At 45.1% G+C, this 22438-nt stretch overlaps 1 protein-coding gene across 1 annotated transcript in view; it reads left to right on the top strand.

Moving 5' to 3' along the window:
* The window catches only part of LOC142586249 (sodium-coupled monocarboxylate transporter 2-like), a 60044-nt gene extending 40095 nt beyond the window's left edge, over positions 1–19949 (top strand). The window contains exons 9-15 of the mRNA XM_075697498.1: positions 257–366; positions 565–632; positions 8896–8982; positions 9839–10011; positions 13353–13453; positions 15847–15947; positions 19557–19949. Coding sequence (XP_075553613.1) covers positions 257–366; positions 565–632; positions 8896–8982; positions 9839–10011; positions 13353–13453; positions 15847–15947; positions 19557–19643 — 727 coding nt within the window. The 3' untranslated portion in view covers positions 19644–19949. The remainder of the gene's footprint in view (positions 1–256; positions 367–564; positions 633–8895; positions 8983–9838; positions 10012–13352; positions 13454–15846; positions 15948–19556) is intronic.
* The last annotated feature ends 2489 nt before the right edge of the window (positions 19950–22438 follow it).

The following is a 22438-nucleotide window of genomic DNA, read 5'->3' as shown; positions in this document are numbered from 1 at the left end:
AACGTTATGAAACGAGCACACTGCGTAGATACAGTTTTAAATTTGCTTTGTCCGTCTTTGCGCGCACTAGTTGCAAGTCGGCGCTCTGTGTTTTTATGCCACTCGTCTATCCTGTCTTTTGCGCTGTTCCCTTCAGAGCCGTTGCCTTAACTGTGTCGTATCCATACATCAAAGCCGCATTTAAATATATTTCACTTTTCTGCCTCAGCTTCGTTTCGCGGCTGAGTGACTAAACTGCACCATTCCTTTCTTACAGCACAATATCGTCAATCATCAACTCCCAGGCGGCGGTCCTCTACGTTGACGTGCTGTCCCCTAATATCAAAGGCGTGAATTCTCATGTCAAATGGATCACAAGAGGCACAGGTATGCAGCGAAACACTGTTAAGCGCTACTGCAAAACAGATTGCGCACATCGCTCATATACTTTGGGCTCGGTCGTTGCTTGTTAGCTGTCTGCATGCTCATTGTCAGCACTGTCCAATACGTTGTGGTTATCTCTGTTTCCAAATCGCAAAGTATTGTGCAGGATTGTATTCTTAATACTACATACATTTTTTGCAGCATTCCTTCTTGGAGCTATGATGACGCTGTACAGCTGTATCTGTGTCTACATGGGATCTATTACAAGGGCAAGTGTCTTTTGCAGTTATTCAAATGAAAACAAGAAACAAATTAGTCACTCTGTAATTTCAACGTAAACTCTTTTTCATAAAGTTATAATGATAATGATAATAATGAAAATAAAAAGAGAAATAAAAATATTGCAAGAGAACAAGAAACGTCACAGCTACGGAAAACCTAGACGGCAGTTAGGCAAACTGAGTAAAGAAAGTTCGCGTATACTGAAAGACACACTTAAACATACTAAGACAAAATTAGAGGACAAGTTGCCCTTAAGTCGCTTGTGAACTTTAATCTCGCTATTTCTCTGTATGCAGCAAAGTTCCGCAATTCAAATCACTTCCATTTTGTGAAGTGATCTATGCATAAATAACCAGACAAAAAACTCGTAGCTTGAAAAATCACGTGATTGTCAACTAACTGGCCATCACTTTTTCATGTAAAAGTTTGTTGCTTTTACATGAAAAAGTGAAAAAGACAAGCGTTCCGGGTTCATTTTAAGGACTATGTCGCGGCGCTGGTACGAGAGAGAAAAAAATTCAAACCGCGTTTGCCATAATTGGTGTGTCTGAGGAATACAATCTCTGACATCATTTCTGGCCGACGCTCAAGTTCAACAAAACAATATGCGTGTGAATAGGGCAGCATCTGTAACACTGCCATGTGCAAAGAGAGTCGTATGTCCTGTCATTCGTGACTTCGTCTATATATAAAGAGACATATATCCACGATACTACTTGTAACTGCTCTTGACGCGAAAACGTATCATTCCAACGCAGGAAACGCGACCGGTTGACAGCAATTTTCTTTATTTCGTATTTTTTAATTGGTTCAAGACACTCCACTGAGAGTTCCAGCTAGAAACTGGCATGCCTTTTCAGCTGATGAAAATAATGTATGCCACAATGCGCACACCCGATTGAAAACTATCGCGGTATTTATTTATTTATTTATTTATTTATTTATTTATTTATTTATTTATTTATTTATTTATTTATTTATTTATTTATTTATTTATTTCGAATACTGTTAGCCCTTTTCGAACTGGTACAGCGTGGGAGGATTGACACATTTTGTCAACACATCTAGCAATGAAACGAAATAAATGCATCCCGAGAGGTACATTTCCAGCTTCCGTTCAAATGATTGTAGAGTCATTGTGTCATCAAAAATCTGTGCATCAAGGGCATTCCAGTCTTCAATTGTCTTAACAAGGGGAGAATATTTAAAAACATCAATTCAGGCATTGTAAGGCATAAAAACATAAGGGTGATTCACACGGGGAGAGACTCTGACAGGACGTAACAAATAGCGCGACTGATCTAAGTTAAATTTATTAGTAGAGAGCTGGTATAAAAACTTCAGTCGTGCGATTTTTCTGCGTATTGTCAGTGTCGATAAATTTGCCCTAGCGAGCAAAGTGGTTAGGGACTGTGTTTTGTGATACGCTGAAAATATAAACCGTACTGCAAGTCTCTGAACGTGCTCAAGTCGTTTAATCTGATATTGCTGGTGAGGGTCCCATATAACACTAGCGTATTCCAAAGAAGGGCATACAACAGCTGTATACGCTTTAACTGCAGGCGTTGCATGCGCCAATTTTCTTTGCAAGAATTCAAGTTTTCGCTGAGCAGATCCACATATGTTATCTACATGATCCTTCCGATTGAGGTTATTTGAGATGGTGACACCAAGATACTTTAGTTTTGTCGTGCGGGCTGTTTGTTTGTTGCCTACAAAGCAATTAAAACACAATGTTATTTTCTTGTTCGAGACAGTCATACACGCGGTCTTTTAAAAAATTAATTTCCATATTCCTTTCGGAGCACCAATTGTGGATTCCTTCCAATGATTTATTCAGTAATTTTTGATCATCTATTGATTTCACTGGGCAGTACAATATAGAATCGTCCGCAAATAAACGAACCTCAACACTAGTATTTATATGCTCGGCTATATCATTACTATAAATCAAGAATAATATCGGCCCCAACACAGACCTTTGCGGTACACCAGAAGAAACGGGTAAACTTTGGGAGTGTTGGCCATGGATTTTAACAAATTCGAGCCGATTTGTCAAGTACGCCTGAATCCAATTAATAATTTGGGCGTGTACCCCAAAGTCATAAAGCTTGCTGATCAGCTAGCTGTGACAGACCTTATCGAATGCCTTTGACATATCAATTGAAATTACGTCAACTTGCGCTTTCGAGTTGACTGCCTCAGCAAAGCTGTGGATAGCTTCAAACAGTTGGGTCACAGTTGATAGACTTCTTCGAAAGCCATGCTGCTTACTGTAGAAAAGATTATTATTTTCTATGTACTGAACTAACTCCTTGGTAATTATGTGTTCCAGGGCCTTGCACATTGTGCGCGTAATAGAAGTCGGGCAATAATTTCCAATGGCAAGCTTGCTTCCAGATTTGAAAATTGGTTTTACCCTTGCCATCAGCCAGTCAGCAGGTATAATACCGCTATGAAGCGATAACGAAAAAAAGCTTTTCGAGAAAGCATGCCACCCACTCAGAATAACGTTTAAGAAAAGTGTTTGGAATCTTATCCGAGCCCGGTGACTTTTTGTCGTCTAGTCTTAGCAAGGCAGCATTATACCTTCTTTGGTGATAACAATATCGTTGCTGGAAAGATGTATGTCCGAGTGTTTTACGACAGTACTATCATCCTTTGAAGTGAATACAGAGCAGAAGTACTTGTTAAACGCTTCAGCAAGGAGGGAGGGTTCAGAACACCACATACCATCTACAAAAACTGCTTCGATTGTGTCTCTACTCCTTGACATCTACCTCCCAAATTTCTGCGGCGATTCTTGCATATATTTAGTCAACGTATTGGAAAGGAAAAAGCTTTTAGCTTTTTTTTTAACTCGCTACGCACTTGCGCACTGAGGTTACTGATAGCTCTCGCGTCTCTTTGAATTCTCTCACGTGCACGGCGCAGTCGCCGTTTTAGGTGAATAATATCTTGAACAATCCATCGGTTTGGCATATCTGTCCTTTTTGTTTTTTTGGGGAACGTATTTGAGTAAGCAATCATTTACGACTTCGAGGAAATTACGCCAAAGCCCATTTACGTCTTCATGATGTGGCATTTCATCGACACCGATTTCCAAGCGGTAGAGAATTGATGTGTCGTCGGCTAGAAAAAAATCAAATATTTTACTAGCCGATTTCTTAAGACTTTATTGCTGACATTAAGAGACGCAATTACTGCTGTCTGGTCGGATATTCCTTCTTCCACATCAATTTCATAATCAAACGTTCCCTCGGATAGAAACAATAAGTCCAAGGTCGTCGAACTTGCCGCACGTACTCGCGTTGGAGACGAGTACGTCTGAATACGACCGAGCTTAGCCATTGTTTCTAACATACTGTCTGCATGAATCCTATCAGTGGAACTTGGGATTCTTGCCTCCCAATCTAAACCAAGCAAATTGAAGTCACCAGTGATTATTATTCTCGCTTTCTTACTTAAAGTTGTTAGGTAATTATCAAGGCTTTCAAGGAATTCCACACAGCTGCCAGCATGCCTATAGATGACGCCCACTAACAATACGGTATTTCCAAGAAATAATCGACACTAAGCGTTTTTATGCCATGGTAAGGGCTCGTATTTTAGTGGTTTCTTTAACAATAGCGCAACGCACCCGCCTCTAGTTAATGGGTCATCTCGCAAGGCATTATAACAGGAAGCAAAAGCTTCATCACTCGCGATATCAACTCTCAACCATGTTTCTGTAATAGCCATTATGTCAGGGTCATGCGTTAAAGCCAATCCCTCCAGCAACTCAGTCTTATTCACAATGCTTTGGGCATTCAAATTCACGAGACTTTTCCTTCAACTTCAACGCTCTTTTGCGTTTGTACACTGGGGATAGTATACTGGTTGCTTTCCCCGCATGTTCTAGCCATCACTCTGCCCCCCCCTCCCCCTAGTTTTGCACTTGATCAAAATGAACGTAAAATTGATAATGAACTTACCAAGAAACGAAGAAAAAAGAATGCCATGGCAGTGTATGAGAATGGATCAGTAAACTCCTTGAGTGTCTGCCGTTCGCATTCGTTGAATCATAAAGCGTTCAAAACGGACGCAGCTAGTGTCTGCTTTTTACATCGCTGTGGGGATCATAAGTAAAGACTACGCTTCGAATGTGCAACAACGCTTGTTTAAGGATACATGAAGGCTGTGGTTATGCAAGGTGCATCAGAAAGCTCGTTTAAAATTTTTTGAGGTCAAACGTTCGACATTTAGACAATTTCCACAGAATGCATTTTTACCAGGAAAGCATGAATATCAAGAACACAAGTCGACCGCCACATCCCAACTGCGTTTAAAAGAGCCGCCACACCGCAAGCGTCAAGAAAAGCACCGCAAGGCAACGCTGGGCCGGTGCTGACAGACCGGCGGCTCGTGCGCGAGAATCGGACTGGCACGCGACAGCAGGCGACAAAGAGGAGAACGACGTTAGAAGTAGCGAAGCTCAAGGGACGTTTTGTTGACGGGCACAGGTTCGCCCAGAATAAACTAGTTTTCATAGAAACGGCCGTCGTAACTGTTGGTTACATATCTGGTGGAGGTGCGGGGTATGACTTCAAGCCCCACACGCGCCAGGGAAGGTAGCCCGGATCCCCGAAGTTTGGAGCCAACGGAATTAACGCCGGTCCACCAACGCACGAGCCGCCGCATACGAGGTGAGGCCCCCGAGTTTGGTTCTCTCGCCGATTCACCAAGGGCAGCAGCAGCAGTCAGCCTAGGTACCAGTGCGATGGCTACTCAAGTGATGCCTCCTCACGTAGTCGTTGATTCACCCCGGACGCCAGAATCCTTTCACGGAGACACATTCGAGGATGCCGAGGACTGGCTCGAAAACTTCGAGCGTGTCGCCAGATGTCACGGTTGGGCCGAAACAAGGACACTCCGGTATGTGTACTTCGCCCTGGAGGAATCTGCGCGCACGTGGTTTCAAAACCATGAAGCGTCGTTATCATCGTGGAACGACTTCCGACGAGAGCTGCTTGCTACGTACCCTAGTACGAACCGCAGAGAGAGGGCAGAAGCCGCTCTTCAGGCGAGGAACCAGAGAAACAACGAAAGTGTGACAATGTACATTGATGATATGACCCACCTCTTCCGCCGAGCTGATCCAAACATGGCTGAGGACAAGAAATTGCGGCACCTAATGCGCGGTGTGAAACAGGAGCTTTTTGCCGGCCTGGTTCGTAATCCGCCCCGCACTGTAGCCGAATTTCGATCAGAGGCGACGACGATGGAGAAGACGCTGCAGCAGCGTGCGAGGCAGTACAACAGAGATGTAAGCCTCGCATCATTTGACGTTGGGTCAGGAGCCCTCTCCAACAACATGGACATCCTACGCGAAATGGTGAGGTCCGTCGTAAGGGAAGAGCTGCAGAAACTGCAGCTGGCTCAAAGCCCTCCGCCAGTGTCCTCACTTGCCGATGTCATACGCGAAGCAGTCCGGCAAGTAATTTGTGAGCCAGAGCCTCAGGTACGGCCCCGCGCACAGCCAGAGCGTCAGCCGCGGATATCGTACGCCCAAGCTTTACGCCAGGACCTAGGCCGCGCCGACTTTGGACGAACGGCCACAATACCCCAGATACTTCCTCGCAATGTGCCGCCCATGGCAGAAGGAAGGCCACGTAAAAGCGATGTATGGCGCACTGCAGACCGGCGTCCCCTTTGCTACCACTGTGGAGAGGCTGGTAACCTATACCGGGAATGCCAGTATCGCCGAGTAGGACTGCGTGGTTTCTCTGTGAATGCACCTTGCCCTCGAAATGGTGAGCGCCCTGATGAAATCGAAGCATTTTTGTCCACACGCCAAACTATTCGAAACCCCCCGCAACATGAACCTCGATCGGCAGCGCCCATGCGTTATAGGTCGCCCAGTCCGCGCCCCTCTTCCATTTCACCGAGGCGTCGCTCACAAAGTCCGCGACGGGAAAACTAGAGCCAGCAACCTGTGAAGGCAAGGCCGCTGACTCCCGGAACACCGAATGCCCTCCATCGCCAATCCGACAAGACGACGGCAGTGACGAACCGACGAACCAGCGCAGTGATGAAGCCGTTACTTCTGAGTTGCGCGTCATCATCGACGACTTCGAAGTGACTGCGTTGATAGACACTGGTGCGGACTATTCAGTTATTAGCAGTGTACTCTCCAGAAAATTGAGAAAGGTATTGACCCATTGGACCGGACCCCCAATACGTACAGAGGGGGGACACTTAGTCGACCCCGTTGGAATGTGCACAGCAAGAATCGGCATTAGAGGCTTTACATACGTCAGCAGCTTTATTGTTCTCCCTGAGTGTTCCCGTGAGCTTATACTGGGCATGGACTTTTTGCAAACGAATGGCGCAATTTTCGACTTACAAGAATCACGCGTGTTGTTTTCCACAGAAAATGCTGTTACCATTTCTGATACAGAACAGCCACATATTTCCTCTCTCCGTATTGTGAATGAACACGTGACGGTGCCGGCACGGTGCAGTGTGACTGTCGTTGTAAGGAGCGACGTATCCCGTGACTATGAGGGACTTGCAGACGGAAATATCGGGCTGCTACTGGAAAAGCAAATATGCGTGGCAAGAGGCCTAGTTCACCTGCGTAACGGATGCGCGGACGTCCTCTTGACTAACTTTGGCAATGAGGCACAACACGTGGCGAAGGGAACAGTCATAGCGTCTCTTCATGACTATGTACAACTCGCGGATGTGTCAACCCTCCATGCAACATCACCAGCTTCTGTCACTTTTGACAGTGTCCTTACCTCCACCAGATATGTAACCAACAGTTACGACGGCCGTTTCTATGAAAACTAGTTTATTCTGGGCGAACCTGTGCCCGTCAACAAAACGTCCCTTGAGCTTCGCTACTTCTAACGTCGTTCTCCTCTTTGTCGCCTGCTGTCGCGTGCCAGTCCGATCCTCGCGCACGAGCCGCCGGTCTGTCAGCACCGGCCCAGCGTTGCCTTGCGGTGCTTTTCTTGACGCTTGCGGTGTGGCGGCTCTTTTAAACGCAGTTGGGATGTGGCGGTCGACTTGTGTTCTCGCAATGCTGGCGGCATTATTACGTTAGGCCATTACGTTACGCCATTGTATACAAAAGTACAAAAATTAGACAAACTTTTTTAACAGCACAGACAGACAACTTATCCTCATGCTGGACTTCAAGCCGACCATTCAACCAGTTCATAGCTGGTTCCGCGAATGCAAGATGTTGACACTGCTAATTTTTGCAGCGGCATGAAAGCCGACCAATTTCACCCTCAAAAGTGGCACTGAACCGCCGCTGAGCGCAACTGTGACGCTCTTAATAGATGCGCATAAGTGGCGTCAATGTTTACGTTTCATTGTTGGGCGAGTGTGCAGCGAGCCTTCTCAAAAGCTGCGATGCCGGTGCTTGTTGCAGGTTTTGCTTAAGTAACAGGCAAATAATGTTGCAAGTGTAAGGCTATACTGAACCGACTGCAATGTGCTGCCTCGGCACGAGATTTAGCTGAAATCAGTCAGCGGCTTAGCAATAGTACCACACTGGCGTAATATTTTTTCTGACAATGAAGGGAAAGCTACGAAGGCCTAGCGCCCACAAGTAAGAGCAATCTGAAAAAAAGTCACACATTCTAAAGCGCATTAGTTTAGGCTGAAGAAAAAAAAAACACGAATGCTTTATTTACAATTGAGAAATAAGATAAAAGCACTACTATGTGTTATAAGCGCTTATTCTCCTTTTATCTTCCCGGCTTCGTTTAGTACGAGACCGTTGCACGTGTCAGCTACGTTAATTCAGTATATGTTCCACGAAACGAAATGCGTTGTCAGATGCTGCCGGATCTATGGCGCAGTATCAAACGTACAAGCTGCACTCCTGCAGATTATTCTTCATTGCCACAGAAACATACCCGCTAGTATTAACGCAAACTGCACATACTAAAGCTTTTCTTTCCGGCTTCTTGCTTTCACGAGCTGAGCAGTAGAGTTGAAAGACTGTTGTCCTTCCTATTTCACGGAGAACAAAAAATACACTTTAAGCATGCGTCACACGTGGGAATTGTTCAGCTTTGTAGCTTCCTCCCGCTCCCTTTGTTTTGCCGCGTTCGCATGTCGCGCTGAGGACAATTATATAGGCGAATCAATATAAGCGATATTGTTGAGCTTGCTTGTCGCACAGTGTTATTTCCCTAGGACTTTCGCAGAAGCAATGATGTTTACATGGGTGCGTGTTTCTTTTCAACGCAGGTCATAATGATGGTGCTTTCTGCATCAACGGGACCCTTCGTAGGCTTGCTGTTATTGGCGATTGCGTTCCCATTCGTGCATACGAAGGTGAGTATGTGACCATTTTGTCGTCAGTCGTTTTATAGCTTTGGGTCTCTTTAGATAAACAGTACGCGAGTAATAGAACGATAGACTCCTGAAAACTAAGCAATGCTTTATCACGCCTTGTGGTGTCGTGTTCTGCCCGTTCCCTACCCTACAACATGTATGTGATGGCTGTGTGGGCTAATAATAGCTTACAGGTCTAAAGTTTCGATGCACTTCAACTGGTTTAATGCTTTTTCTGCACTACGTCATTTTTTCGCTTGCCAGCTCAACTTGCTAATCAACCGTTTTGTCTAGACATCAGACATTGAAACACGGCACGTTTGCATGAGCTTACAGTCAATAGGTATTATAGTATGGCGCAGAAACATTCTACCTGTTCATATAGTTGGACAGGCGTCAATGCACGAACAAAAAAAGCATGCAGATATTTATATTATGCCATAGAACTTCTTTTCAGATGCAGGGCTATTTCAGCGTGGGGAAATTAAAATTAGATTTGCTGATTCTGTGAAACGCGTTCATGAATTTGCGGCAATGGCTAGAACAGCAGCTTGGTGACTCAATCGTCTTGTCAAATTTCTCAAGGCCACTGGTAACTAAATCCTACTGAATCGTGCACGTTGGGAGGGCACTGTAGTTGTTAGTACGAAAATTGTTCATATGTGCCATGAAGTGATGACTTTGGGATTGTCTCAATAAATGAAATGCGTTTACTGTTCTGTAGAGTTAAAACAGTATTTTGGGCAACATTTTTTTTCATTTGGAAGGTCGAGTTGTTGGCTTGTCCTGTATATTAGGACCACTAACGCAGTTCATTTCTTTGTACCAAACCATATTTCCGTTCCTTACGTCTTAGGGTGCGGGAATTTCGACGCTTCTGCTCCTGGGATTCCAGCTACTGGTCATGTGGCAAGCAATCTACACTGGAGCCAAGCCACCGCTCATGCCGGTAACGCTCGACTACTGTCCGGAAAACAGTACCCACGTTCAAAGCAGCTCAAATTTTACAACGCTTCCACCTAGTGCAAGGTGAGGACTCAGTCACGGAAGTTTGCCGTGGTGCGAATCGTCACTCAGATCTGACTGACAACGCATCTCAGAGGCGCTTGTCAGAAATGCATAGCTTCTTCCACTTGCTTATTAAGTGTGATAAATAGAAAATTTTGTGAGAAGTAGGGCCGGCTATCGTACAATTATTGGTAGAGGACAGAGCAAAACTAAAGCAAAGAAAGATAACAAAACTACAAAACACTATCAAATGTCTATAACAAAGTCTCATAAGAACAGATAAATCAAATCCGGAGATCAAAGAGAAAAATAATGAATGTTATTATACAAGAATATCACGAACGTGTAAGCGTAGTGAGAACATGTAGGAAACAAAATGTACACGCCAACTATCGTTTACAAAGAATTTATTAATTCACCGTTCAAGAAAAAAATCTAGTAGAACCTAGAAAAGTAATCTTTCTTTGTTGCGCTAACTACAATTGAAGCACTTTGTGTACAGTGAAGGAACGCCTACCTAAAGTGTTCAGACGGCTGTGCAAGATCTTTCACTGCTTGTGCTACTGCAGGCACTCAACGCGAGAGTGCTCAACAGAAGCTTTTATTTCAATGCATTGCAGAAACTCAGCTAATGTCCTGTTTTGGATGTGTTACAAGAAATGAGGCGCATAGGCTCCCTCGAGGCGCATTTTGTGTAGGCGCACGTCCAGTGTGCAGTCCGTCTTGAGGTTTACAGAGTAGCGCATTCGAGGGCCAAGGTGATACTAAAAGGACGACTTTGCACGGTAATAAAAGTGTCTCCTCCCGCATAACTTGTTTCGCAGGCCACAACCGAGAGTTTAGCATCCGATGGCGACAAGGAAATCAGTGTTAGTTACTTGAAATATGTGCCTCAGATACCGGTTTATTTGCGACTTATTGCCTGCTATGCTAATATGGCTAATGTGCATTGTAAATCAATCGGAGTACAACAAAAGGCAGCGAAAGTTAATATAGCTTGGAAATCATATTTAGCCCCAGCGAACAAGGACAGAAGCGAGACGACACCAATGAGCTGTCTCCCTTCTGTCCTTGCTCGCTGGCGTTAAATATGCTTTCCAAATCTGTTTACCAACACGCCCAAGTAATCGCAATGGAGCGTTAATATTTGAGTAGTTTTATGCCACGGAAAGGAAGCGTCAAATTAGAAACAACAATGAATAAGTGCCTGCTCGATGGCTTCGGAATCCGAAAAGATGACCCATTTGCTCTTGTACGGACTTTCAGAAACAAATTGTGCAGTTTGAAGAATGCCTAGTATTGAAACTGCACAGTTGTGCAGATTCTCACGTTTTAACCTATGATCGCGCAGCCAGAACACGAGTAGACAAACGTTTTATCATTATGATACTGAATGGACTTATTTGGGAATTCAAAATTGTCCAGCCAACAAAAAGACAGACATGCTACGTATCACGCACTCGCCAAGATTAATCGTTGTTTCTGTTGAGTTCTTTACATTGCCCCTAAATCGAAAGTGAAAGGGCAATGCTCTCTTCAGGGATATGATGAAAAATGGATGGCTAGTGCGACGATAGCTCTGCTAATTTTTCAAGTCAAAAGAAGACTGATAGTTGAACGGCATGTCAAGTTACTTCAAGGCGAGTGGAATGTCAGGATTGAGGTCATGGTCAATCAAAGCTTTCTGAGTTTGGTAGGTTATGCTGCTGAATAGGTTGCATTGGAGCTCCTCATCGCTGTCTTGGTTGCGAAGTCTGTATCGTCTTTCTTTTCCTTTTTTATTGACGGGGAGAGAAAACACTTAGGCAAAGGACATTTTTCTCAGAAGTCGCAAAGCAAAGAAAATCAGCATGATTACACTGGAAGCATAGCGAGGGAAGGACGATCGACAAAGACTAGACAGGACAAGCGCTAACTAAATGCTTCCAGTGTAACTGTGTATTACCAGCCAGCCCAAGCCTATACTCTTCCATGCTTCCAGTGTAACTATGTATTACCAACCAGCCCAAGCCTATACGCTTCTCAATATGATTACTCCGAATTACTTTTAACAATATTTTTTTGCTATCTTTGGGCCCCTATGACTTAGGTATTGAAGAAGCGCCACACTCGTAAGGATTAACGCTCCACATTGTTTTTCCGGTACTGTTCTTAAATATTATTTGTCAAAACTCCAAGCTGTTAAACTTACCACGCAAATCTAATAGTTCGGCGAGTCAGTACGTTATCGAGCATCGAAAGACCTGGGCAAGAAAGTTGTATCATTCTTTTCTTGCTGCACAGTTTTTTTACACGAAAGTGTTTTATGCCGGGGTCCATCATCATCTTCCTATAGCTGACGTGACGTCGCGCGAACGTGTAAAATATGCAGTCTCAGCGCAGCGGAGGCTCTAACGCGGTGTAGCCTGGTGTAAGCGGTGTAGCCCTTCTGCTGAGGCCACGAGGCAGTTTCCACACATGGTTTGTATTTCGCGCCGCAGTAGTCTCTGACACGTTGTCGCATACGGAGTGCAGCTTCAACATGTATCAGCAGTGCTTACATGTCACCTAGTGCTTCGCTTGACATGGCACTAACTAACAAAACCACTGCGCTAAGCGGCGCAGAAAGGCAACGACGTCGCCTGACGAATCTCGTTTTGGTCCGGTGAGAGACACGACAGCGTAAAGCAGAAAATGTTTGGGCGTTCAGGGCGCACGCTGTGAACTCTGCCAGTAGCATTCCTGAGGCTGAGCGCGCCGCAACTCAACTGGTTGCCCAAGACACCACGGAGATGGACCAAAATGCTCGTACCTTCGCCGAAACGATTCGCTAGCAGGACGCCTCGGTCGCCGGCCGGTCGCAGGCCCACAAAATCGCCCTTCTTTCGCTGCAGCGGATCGTGAGTTCAGGAAGCAAACATGCAACATCTTCTGTGCAGACACGCTTCATTTTCGTGTTCCGCCTATTCCTAAGAAAGAGGGATCAACCATAAGTTTCTCATTGTAGATTGCTTGAAGCAGCCGCCCAAAATTTTGACCTGGCAACCTCGCCATATTACACAAGCAGGCACACAATTATATTTATACTCTGGCGTGCAAAGCCGGAAAAGTGCTGCTATGATTGTTGAGATTCTCGAGCGTATATGACCGTTGTGACTAAATGAAGCATAAACGCTTCACTGTGTGTGCGTACCTGCTTACTGTGCACTTTCTTTCTTTCATTCTTCACCTCTTGCAGTCCTCCTTCCCCCTTCCCCTGTGCGGGGTAGCGAACCAGACACAGCCTTGTCCCTCATACTTCCTCTCCGTTTATTTCTTCGCATGCTTAAGCCATCACACCTTGAGCTAACGAAAGCGACGCTTTCTGTACATTTTCCTTGCAGGACAGACACCTCCGATTCCTTTCACTTGTCTCCCTTTTGGAGTTGTCTCTTCAGCACCTGCGGCACAGTCGTGCTTGGAGTACTGATAAGCGTTGCAACAGGTACGTGATCGGTATTTGCATAAAATGTTTAATTCGAGCTTATCGCGAGGAGGAGAAGGATGCTGTTTGCTACAGGCGGATTTGGCCTTGTTCGAATTGCCGGAGGCACTTACACGTAGGAGATTTCTTGGGGTTGCTGTGGGATGAATATTGAGATGGCTCGGCAAGAGAAAAAGAAGCAATCAAACTGCGCGTGTACTAATTCGTGGCAACTTCTCAAATACCAAGGATTTCGGTGCACTTCACTGCATTGTGTAGCAGATGATTTTCTCTAACTATATTTTTCATATCGTGTTACAAACATTACGAATAAGCAGCGAAATAACATGTTCTCCGTGCTAGCGCGCACGTTTCTCCACTTCAACTCTTGCACTTCCAAGGTATAGTCCTGCATTTCTGAATATTAACACAAACTCTTTCGACAAGTTTTATGACGTTTTTACAAATTCGTCAGCCTGCCAAAGGAAAACGAGGGGGGAAAAAAACCAAAGGCACTCTTTCTTGCTTTTGTTTCACAATGCTGACGCTTTTTTTTACCAAGGACATTGCTTCATTCGCTAGAGTGACCGCACTTTGGCAGCTGAAGCGTCAAATGGCGGGTGTCCGATAAGGAAAATTGCTTGTACCATCTCGCAGGAATCTTAGAAAGAATTTCCTTATAAAGAGAAATTGTCGCTGTCTGAAACAGTTCGTTAGCTTTTGGAACGACCCATTTTCCTTCTCAAGCCATTTTCCTTAGAAATGCTGAAGACGTGCAGGCCTTGTACGTATTTCCCCTTCAGCCGCAATATACACATTTCTGCACACAGCATGTTCTTTACAGTTTAGTGCAGCAGTAGTAAGGAAAAAAGGACGGAGTATAAACTGCACTTAAGTTCAACCTCCTGCTTCTACAATGAGGATTTCACTTCAGTGGGTAGTGTTCTACAACATACAACCAGTCTATTTTCGGCACTGCCATGTTTTATGCGACGTACGACGTGCTGCGTTCAGTCCGCAATGGTGCGAGAGTGGTTTTTCGTTCCTTATAACCTATGGAAACAGTAAGTAATGTGCTCGCGTGATTTGAAAAAAGATACAATTCAAAAAGCAAGACTCACGACGTGGCTGTTCCTACCGTAAAGCAAAATTTATAAACTCCGTATTAGAACGACACAGTAGAAAGTGTACAAAAGGTCATCCTACCAACTTTACTTTCTTTTCATGGATTCCGTTACTAGATCATTTGAAAAAGTTATGTGCCGTCGGCATGTTTATGATAATCCATCATAAGCTGTGATAATGGCTTAATAACGTGATTGTACTAATGTGAGATTGCGATTTAGATAATGTGACGTTTCAGTTGAAGTTGTACAGTTGTGTGTGTATGTCCTTTCCCCGTTCGTTCTCGGCCTCTCGTTTCACGGTAACATATACAGCAAACTAGCTCCTGCTATCCACAGTCCTTCACGCTAGCTGGTCTGTTTACGCAGAAAAAGAAAGTGAAATTCTGGAATTTTACTCGCGATATCCACGATCTGATTATGAGGCACGCCTTAATTAGGGACTCTGGGTCAATTTCAACTACGTGGGGTCCTTTAACGAGCACTCAATGCCTGGTACAGGGGTGTTTTTGCATTTTGACCCCATTGAAATGACACTATTTACTCTGATCTAATGTGGTTCATATACAGGGAAGGTAGCCTGTCTAAAAGTTAACGAGGACAATGAAGTGAAGACGACGTTTTCAAGTTAAATTACTAGCGGAGGGACCGGGACAGAAAATCCAGTTTCGAGCTTTCCAACTGCCGCAACAGGAAAACATCTGTTTGTGCCTCCATTGAGCGATCGTTTAGTATTATCTATTTTATAAACGCATGCCCACGGGCGTACGTAGCTACTGCACCTATATATCTACCATTACGTGATTTTTAATTATAGATTTTCAGATCAAGAATTACTAAAATAGTGCCCACTGCGTCTGCAATTTTTTGAACTTGAGGTTTTATTGATTGTGTATGACCCAGAGCCTTCTTAACACAATTCTGATCCGCCAGCACCCGCTACTCAAGTGACGTCTGAATTAGGTTATTCGAATATTGCCTAGCAGTTCTCAACACGCGCAAAAGCTTCAAGAAATATTAAGCGGTACTTTACGCAAAATTCCAACGGCAAGTATTTATTTTCCTGCTATTAGCTCTAGTGTGGAAAAAAACACACTTGAAACCCGCAATAATATCCGAATGTTTCATGCTGTAATAAATTGATGCATAGATTTGAAACTTCACTCTCAGATGCTGTGTAAGGTGTGTGATGCAGTTTCATTCTGATTATAGTTCCCTCTTACCGATGCTCTCGTGACAATCACCTTAACTTTATGTTTCTTTCACTGCATGCTGCTCTTCTGTTTGTAGGTGAACACAAACAGCGGAAAGCTGAGGTGGCACACGTGAACAAATGGTTTGTTCACCTCTGGAGAAAGCTTGGATTTGTCGAATATGACATGAAAGAACTGGTGAGTTGGAGGCGGATCGCAGCGTTAATTATACTTCTTTGTTATAGCATTGGAGTACTTCCTCCATTTGATCACTTTTAGACATTCATTATTTCACTGAATTGCGAGCTATACCACAGTCAAGTTCAGCACATATTAGACTCTGTAGGGGTACTGAAAACCAGGAAAACAATGACTTTCCTCCAGGGACGCGACATCTGCAGCCAGCAAGGCAAATGATCTAAATAATAGCCTTTGGAGGGAGGCTCAAAAAATCGTGGGGCCACAACATTTACATTGGGACAGATTACCAGCGAAGCTGTTTAGGCTGCCTACATGGGCTGCCTACATGGGTTAGATAGGCTGCACACATTATAAAATTCTACATTTTTTTTTCACGCGGCACTGCACTACGCCGACACAAGCGCCGCCGCGGTCACCACACCTCCCATGCATCTGCCGCAACCGCTGCTGCAGCCACGCCGGCAACTCTGACGCGCGTGATGTTATAACCACAGAAGAGCAGGCCACATCCACAGGCGCTGTCGCCCACACTCTTTCCCCCTCTCCTCTACCCGTTTCAATTCCTGTCCACACACTGTGTCCCCGATATAGACGCAAGCCACCCCGGGTACCTGCCCTGGGAACGCATGCGGTGGATGCATACGGGGGTTAAAGGTAAACAGCTTCACTGTGAAAATATTACGTTAAGCTTTATTGAAAGCTTTGATTTCTGTAACAACGAATTCGTCACTCATAGCGAAAACACAGCTTTCTTGAACTACAAAATTATGAAAATGGGTAATTAGTCGTGCCACCTGTTCTGGACTATAGGGCCTCTCCTTTGACGTCAGCACTGGCTGGATTCACAGACAGTGCCATAAAAGTAAGTCATAAGGAAATAACTTCCACTAGCCTGTTACGGCGCGAGCGGTTCAAATCTAGTAGGCGCAGCAGCACCTTCGGCGGCAATTTTAGGTTAGATTAGATTAACTGGTTTTACGTGCCAAAACCATTTTATCATGAGGCACGACGCAGTGGGGGGACTCCGGGTTAATTTTGACCACCTGGGGTTTTCTAACGTGCACTTATTGCACGGTACACGGATTATTTTTACATTTAGCCCCATGCAGGCCAGCAATTTTCTACGCAACAGAGTGACGCGTTGGCACACAGAAAAAGATTGTATACTTCTACGCGAGTATTCTGTTTATCCAATTTCTCTTAAAGGGTCCCTGAACCACCCCTCGGGCTTAATGAAAAAATATAGTTCGCGGTTAGCATACGTCGCTGTGATCATCTCAGCTAAGGTTTGCAGTCGTGCGCGATGCGTGGAGCTCGCAAGCCGAGCGCAAGGACACCCTCCTCTCAAGCGCTCTCATTTCAACAGAAGCTTACTCCTCACTCTTTCCTGGACGCTTTATTTCGTAATATGGCCGATTGCCATGCGCAGCTACTATTGGCCAATACCTCACGTCAATCAAGAAGGCTGTCTGGACCAGTGTGCTTCTTGCTACTGTTACTGCTTACATTTATCAATGAAGTTCGATAAACAGGCTAAAGTAAGCGAAAACGAAAATGTACTTTCAAATTTCGATAATAGTTATGTACTTTCCGAAGACGCTAACTATAGTGTGCTCACGCTCGAGCCCGGGCACCAGTGCAGTAATTAAACTTTGGCCACCTTGCTAATCGGTGTCGTAGCCGTCGGGTCTCGTCAATTTCTATTAGTTTTTAGGGCTTAACTAACCTCGAACCATGCAAAACTGGTCAGACCACACGCACGCTTGCAAGCGCGCGCTCACTCCTGGTCTCTCCGGGTTAGACGCATCGGCATATTAACTGATAGCGCTTCAAAAATGCGGAAGTTGGACGGGGCTACTATCCATTGGTCAAGCAAGGTGGTGACGCGCAAAGCCGGTGCGCACCACGTAGCATGGTCAGACTAGCGCATAAGAGCACGAGCACGCACTTAATCCCTTTCGTGCTCAAAAGAGAACGCTGCGCTCACTCAACGCGGTTACTAAAGTTATTTCACTGACTCACTCACTCACCACAGTTGCCTGCAGCTGCGGTCGGCTACGTAGCGTAGATACCGGGGAAGCCGCGGGGTGCCGCCACGAGTCCACTGGCTAAGCGCACTTCGGCTCTCTGAGGACAACCGCGTTCGGCTTTTGGCGCGTCGTTGGAGCCAAAATGGGAAGCATCCAAAATGAAATTTGAACGGCGCGCAGCGGTGACATTCAGAAGGCATGGCGTTGTGGCCATGCCCCGCTCCGCCATAGCTTTCGCAGTGCAAGGCATTGAAGACGCAGTGGAGGCACCGCGAACTTCGTGTTTGGTTGCCAATAACTCCGCTTATGCTGAGCTGCGCATTGAACTACTTTTTGCGGCAAAGTATTTGTGAAATATTTTATTTTCGCTTCAAATGGGCTTTGCCGACTTTTATAAAAAGTGGTTCAGGACCCCTTTAAACGTTTGTTTAGTATCCCTTGAAGTAGGAGATTCTTTTTCGTCCCCGTATTACGGCAGTGCGGTACCAATAATTTGCTTACTTCAGCAAACGACAGCTCTGAGATAGCATAAACGCAATACTACACCTGTAAAACATTCCGACGTCTTCTTCGCCATCGCTTAGAGCAAGGAACAAGCACCGTCAATGTACATGGCATTACCGTGATGAAAGCGCGGTTCAACGCCCCAACGTCGTATTCAGAACACACAAAACGTGACACATTTAATTTATCTGGAAAGTTGTAACAAAACATCAGTTTAATGCAAAATGGGGATTCGAAGCGTACGTTACCGCCAGATGCACAAAGGTGCTATAATTTCGATTGCGATTATGAGCAGTGATTTATGATGAACCGTATCTATCTGTGCAAATCACTTGTCAACTTTCCAAAAAAGTATTTTGTTCCTTCAAGGCGGTGCACTAAGGGTTACGAGATAACATTTGCATTCCGCTTACATTTTCTCCTTGCAAAGTGTTTTATGAGGTGCTAGTTGAGCTGATTACTGTGACGTAGAATGATAACCTTTAGAGACGTGGCGGAAAGGGTAGGCGTTAGAAGACCTTTTTATGTTGCTTTATTAACCGAAGAACTTTCAAAGAAATGGTTTTGAATTTTTTGTAAGTCTGATGCATAAACCACAGGCAAATAATTCATCACCGCCTTATCAGATAACGTGGAAAATCGCGTATACGCTTTGTCACCTTCGATTCAGTGTGCAAATGCTCCGTACTCCAGTCGTACGGTGGTCTTCCTTGTGTTACCGTGAGAATGACTGAACAGCAAACTACAAGACATGCAATGTGCGCTGCCATGATATAGAGAATCGCGATCGCCACATTATGTTCAACTTACATGTTTGCCGGAACCATAAAAAATATATCCTGGCGTTAGCACAAGACAAAACTGTATGCACCGGAGTGCTATGCAAGTTACTGAAATAGTTCATCACAAATGCTCTAAGCTGAGCTAGCGTCCACTAAATACCTAAACATGCTCTCTTGCCTATGGCGATCTCACAGTGTACTCATCTCATTGCCAATAGTACCCAGACCAAAGTTCTGTTTGACTGGACGTCCTAATCTGTTTGTGGTTGTCCTTTTTTTGTTCTTTTCAGAATGGAGTGAACGAAAAAGACGCTGATCAAACAACCACAGCTTTATTACTTAACAGGGACGTGCACAAGCCTGAGACGACAATATGATTGACTGAATATTTAAGGAAAAAATGATCTCCGTATTTTTTCATCACGCACTGAACGGCTTCCGCCGTTCTCGAAAACCAGAGGTTAAAGATGATTTTAGTTTCGCTTGAGCATCACTGCCATCCTCTGTATTTCGAGCTCTCGTAGAAACGTTCGCTGACTGTATCAGGCTCACTTAACTCACTAGAGCAGGCGAATGTGGTTGTCTTCGAGTGCATCTGTAAACCCACCTTAATAGAGGCGCTTCAACGTAGAGGGAACACTACTTTCGTATAAATAAAGATCTGCATTGAGTGTTCTGCATTACGGCATGAGATTGCACCTCTTCCAGTCATCGTTATAAGAAATATCACCAATAATTCCATTCATTCACATCGCGTTCATCTTTGTGTATTGTGCAAGCGTGTAGGCATACTGAGTTAAATAAAGAAACGATTGCTTACCAATATTTTGTGTCAAGGTCTTCTACACAATAAACGTCAGCGTTCTATTGCTCACCACAGTATACTGCAAGCCGAAGTCTGAGAGGTTATTTGGTGCTGACAATAAAGGATATGCATGGCCAATCGCCGACAGTGAAGTCACCAAGAATACCGCTTGTCGTTCAAGAAGCATGTAATAAAGCAGGTTCTGAGGTTCCTATGAGATCCTTGTGTCAGAGGCCACTGTTACGTCCTAATACAACAGATTACATACGTGTTATGCAAGTTTAAGCATGGTATCTTCAATTACATAGCTATGGATAGTGTGTAGATATGTGTTGTTACGTTGATCAAGACATGTGAAAAAGTGTGCAAATATGCGCAGGATTTCGGACTCTTTCCCGTAGTTTAATTTGCCAGTGCAGATGTGCATACTAGTTCGTGTTCTTGCAAACTCTGAAAACATATTGCTGCGTTTGATATTCGATTATAGCTTCCAAATTACACCAAAGAACACGAAGGACAAATAAGGAGACATCCAGACAATCATAATGCGCCTTATTATCGTCTTGGTGATTCGAAATTAGTCCTAGTTCTTTGGCGCCATTTGTAAGCCAAATATTTTCACAAACCCATCAACCAGAATAACTATCACCAATTCGAAAACTGCAATCAAAGCCTATGACACCGGTAAGGTCTCCGAAGAGGCAGGCAAAATTCTGCAACCAGGCAAGGAGAACGTACCCAACGACCTAATTAGAATAATATGGGCGCCCGCGCATAGTGCACTCACAGGGAACGAGATCGCCAACGAGGTCGCCCGAGGACTCGCACACCAAGCCCCAGCGCAGGCAGACTACTCCCTGTCCAAAAAGCGAGACTTAACCACATATTGAGAAATTCTAGAACACTATGGAATGGGCAGGAGGACCCTCCGAGCCTCCCATAGATTTCTCACAAAGAAGGAAGAAGTAATCTGGCGAAAACTGCAGACGGGTATACCTTCCAAAACCCGTATATCCTACACAAATGGCACCCTGAGGTGCAGTCTTCCGAACGCAAAAACTGAAGGCATAGCGACCCTAAATCACATGCTCTGGGCTTTCCCGGAGCTAAACGGTCTACATCGGAACATAGAGTCATGGGTATCCTCCCTCCTTAGCCCGCAAGAACAAGCCCAAAAACAAGTCGTCGGTCAAGCGCAGGCCGCCGCCGGAAGCCCACTGATTCCGGCTGACGTCTAAGGGCGAGGTAGACGGTGAAAGGGGGAGCTGCGTCTCACCCCGATCACCCATACTCTCTTACGTGTGCAAATAAAGCGCCTTCTCTCTCTCTCTCTCATTGTCTCTCTTTCGCTTCCCATTTAGTTGTGTGCAGAACACTAGGAGTATTATAGCGACCATAGACTATCTTCAGCGTTGTCTAGCACATTTCTAAGTTTAAAGTTCTTATTTTTTTTCACGATGGTGAGAGCCATCGCACCACCTGAAGGAGTCAACCCCTCAAATAAATTTTTATTCATCACGCGGGCACTTGAGAAATAAGAACAATTGTGAAAAACCAACCGTGGCCGCTATTAAAGAATACGTTTAGCATGTTTTTGAAGGTGTTTATTTGTGACACCACGTTGCACTATGTGTTACGGTGGCACTCTCATCACCACCGTGTTTTTTCCATACCACAGCCGCACTGCAGCCAGCGACTCACGTTTGGGATAAGGCCTCCGCAATGGGTAGTTTGCCCGCGCCGGTCCACTTTGTCGGTGGCGACGATGATTGCCAAGATGAAAGCGCCCATGCTTGCCGCCTAACGAAATGGGTTCAGCGTGCAGCTGTCAGCCTTCAGCTTCGGTTCGCTTGCAATAATTCCGCCCGGTTTTTTTTGGGGTAATTAAAAATTATATTGACACAAACATGTGGGGCTCCCGCACCACAGGACGGCGCGCACAAAGGTCGGCGCCACGAAAGGCGATGAAGTGCGTAAGCTCAGCGCTCTTGTTCTGGCCCGCCATTAACGAGAAGCGGCTATATTGCAAGACACTGTCTTCAATCTACGGTACATTTTTCTGGTGGAGGCGCTGGGTACATGCTACCATTCCCAGATCGAACACCGTCTACAAGCCCAGTACGAAGTCCGGTTCCATCTTCTTCCTCGACCGCGCCGACCGAGGTCGTCCTCAACCAACTACGAATCGCCACGTCCTTCCATGGGGAGACTTTCGAGGATGTAGAGGACTGGCTCGATCACTTCGAGCATGTCGCAGAATTCAACGGCTGGACTCCAGAGCGCAAGCTACGCAACGCCTACTTTGCCCTCGAGGACTATGTGCGGACATGGTTTGAGAACCGTGAGGCGGCCCTATCGACATGGGAC

This window comes from Dermacentor variabilis, chromosome 6, assembly GCF_050947875.1.
Source record: "Dermacentor variabilis isolate Ectoservices chromosome 6, ASM5094787v1, whole genome shotgun sequence".
NCBI lineage: Eukaryota > Metazoa > Arthropoda > Arachnida > Ixodida > Ixodidae > Dermacentor > Dermacentor variabilis.
This window is presented reverse-complemented; position numbering and strand designations above follow the sequence as displayed.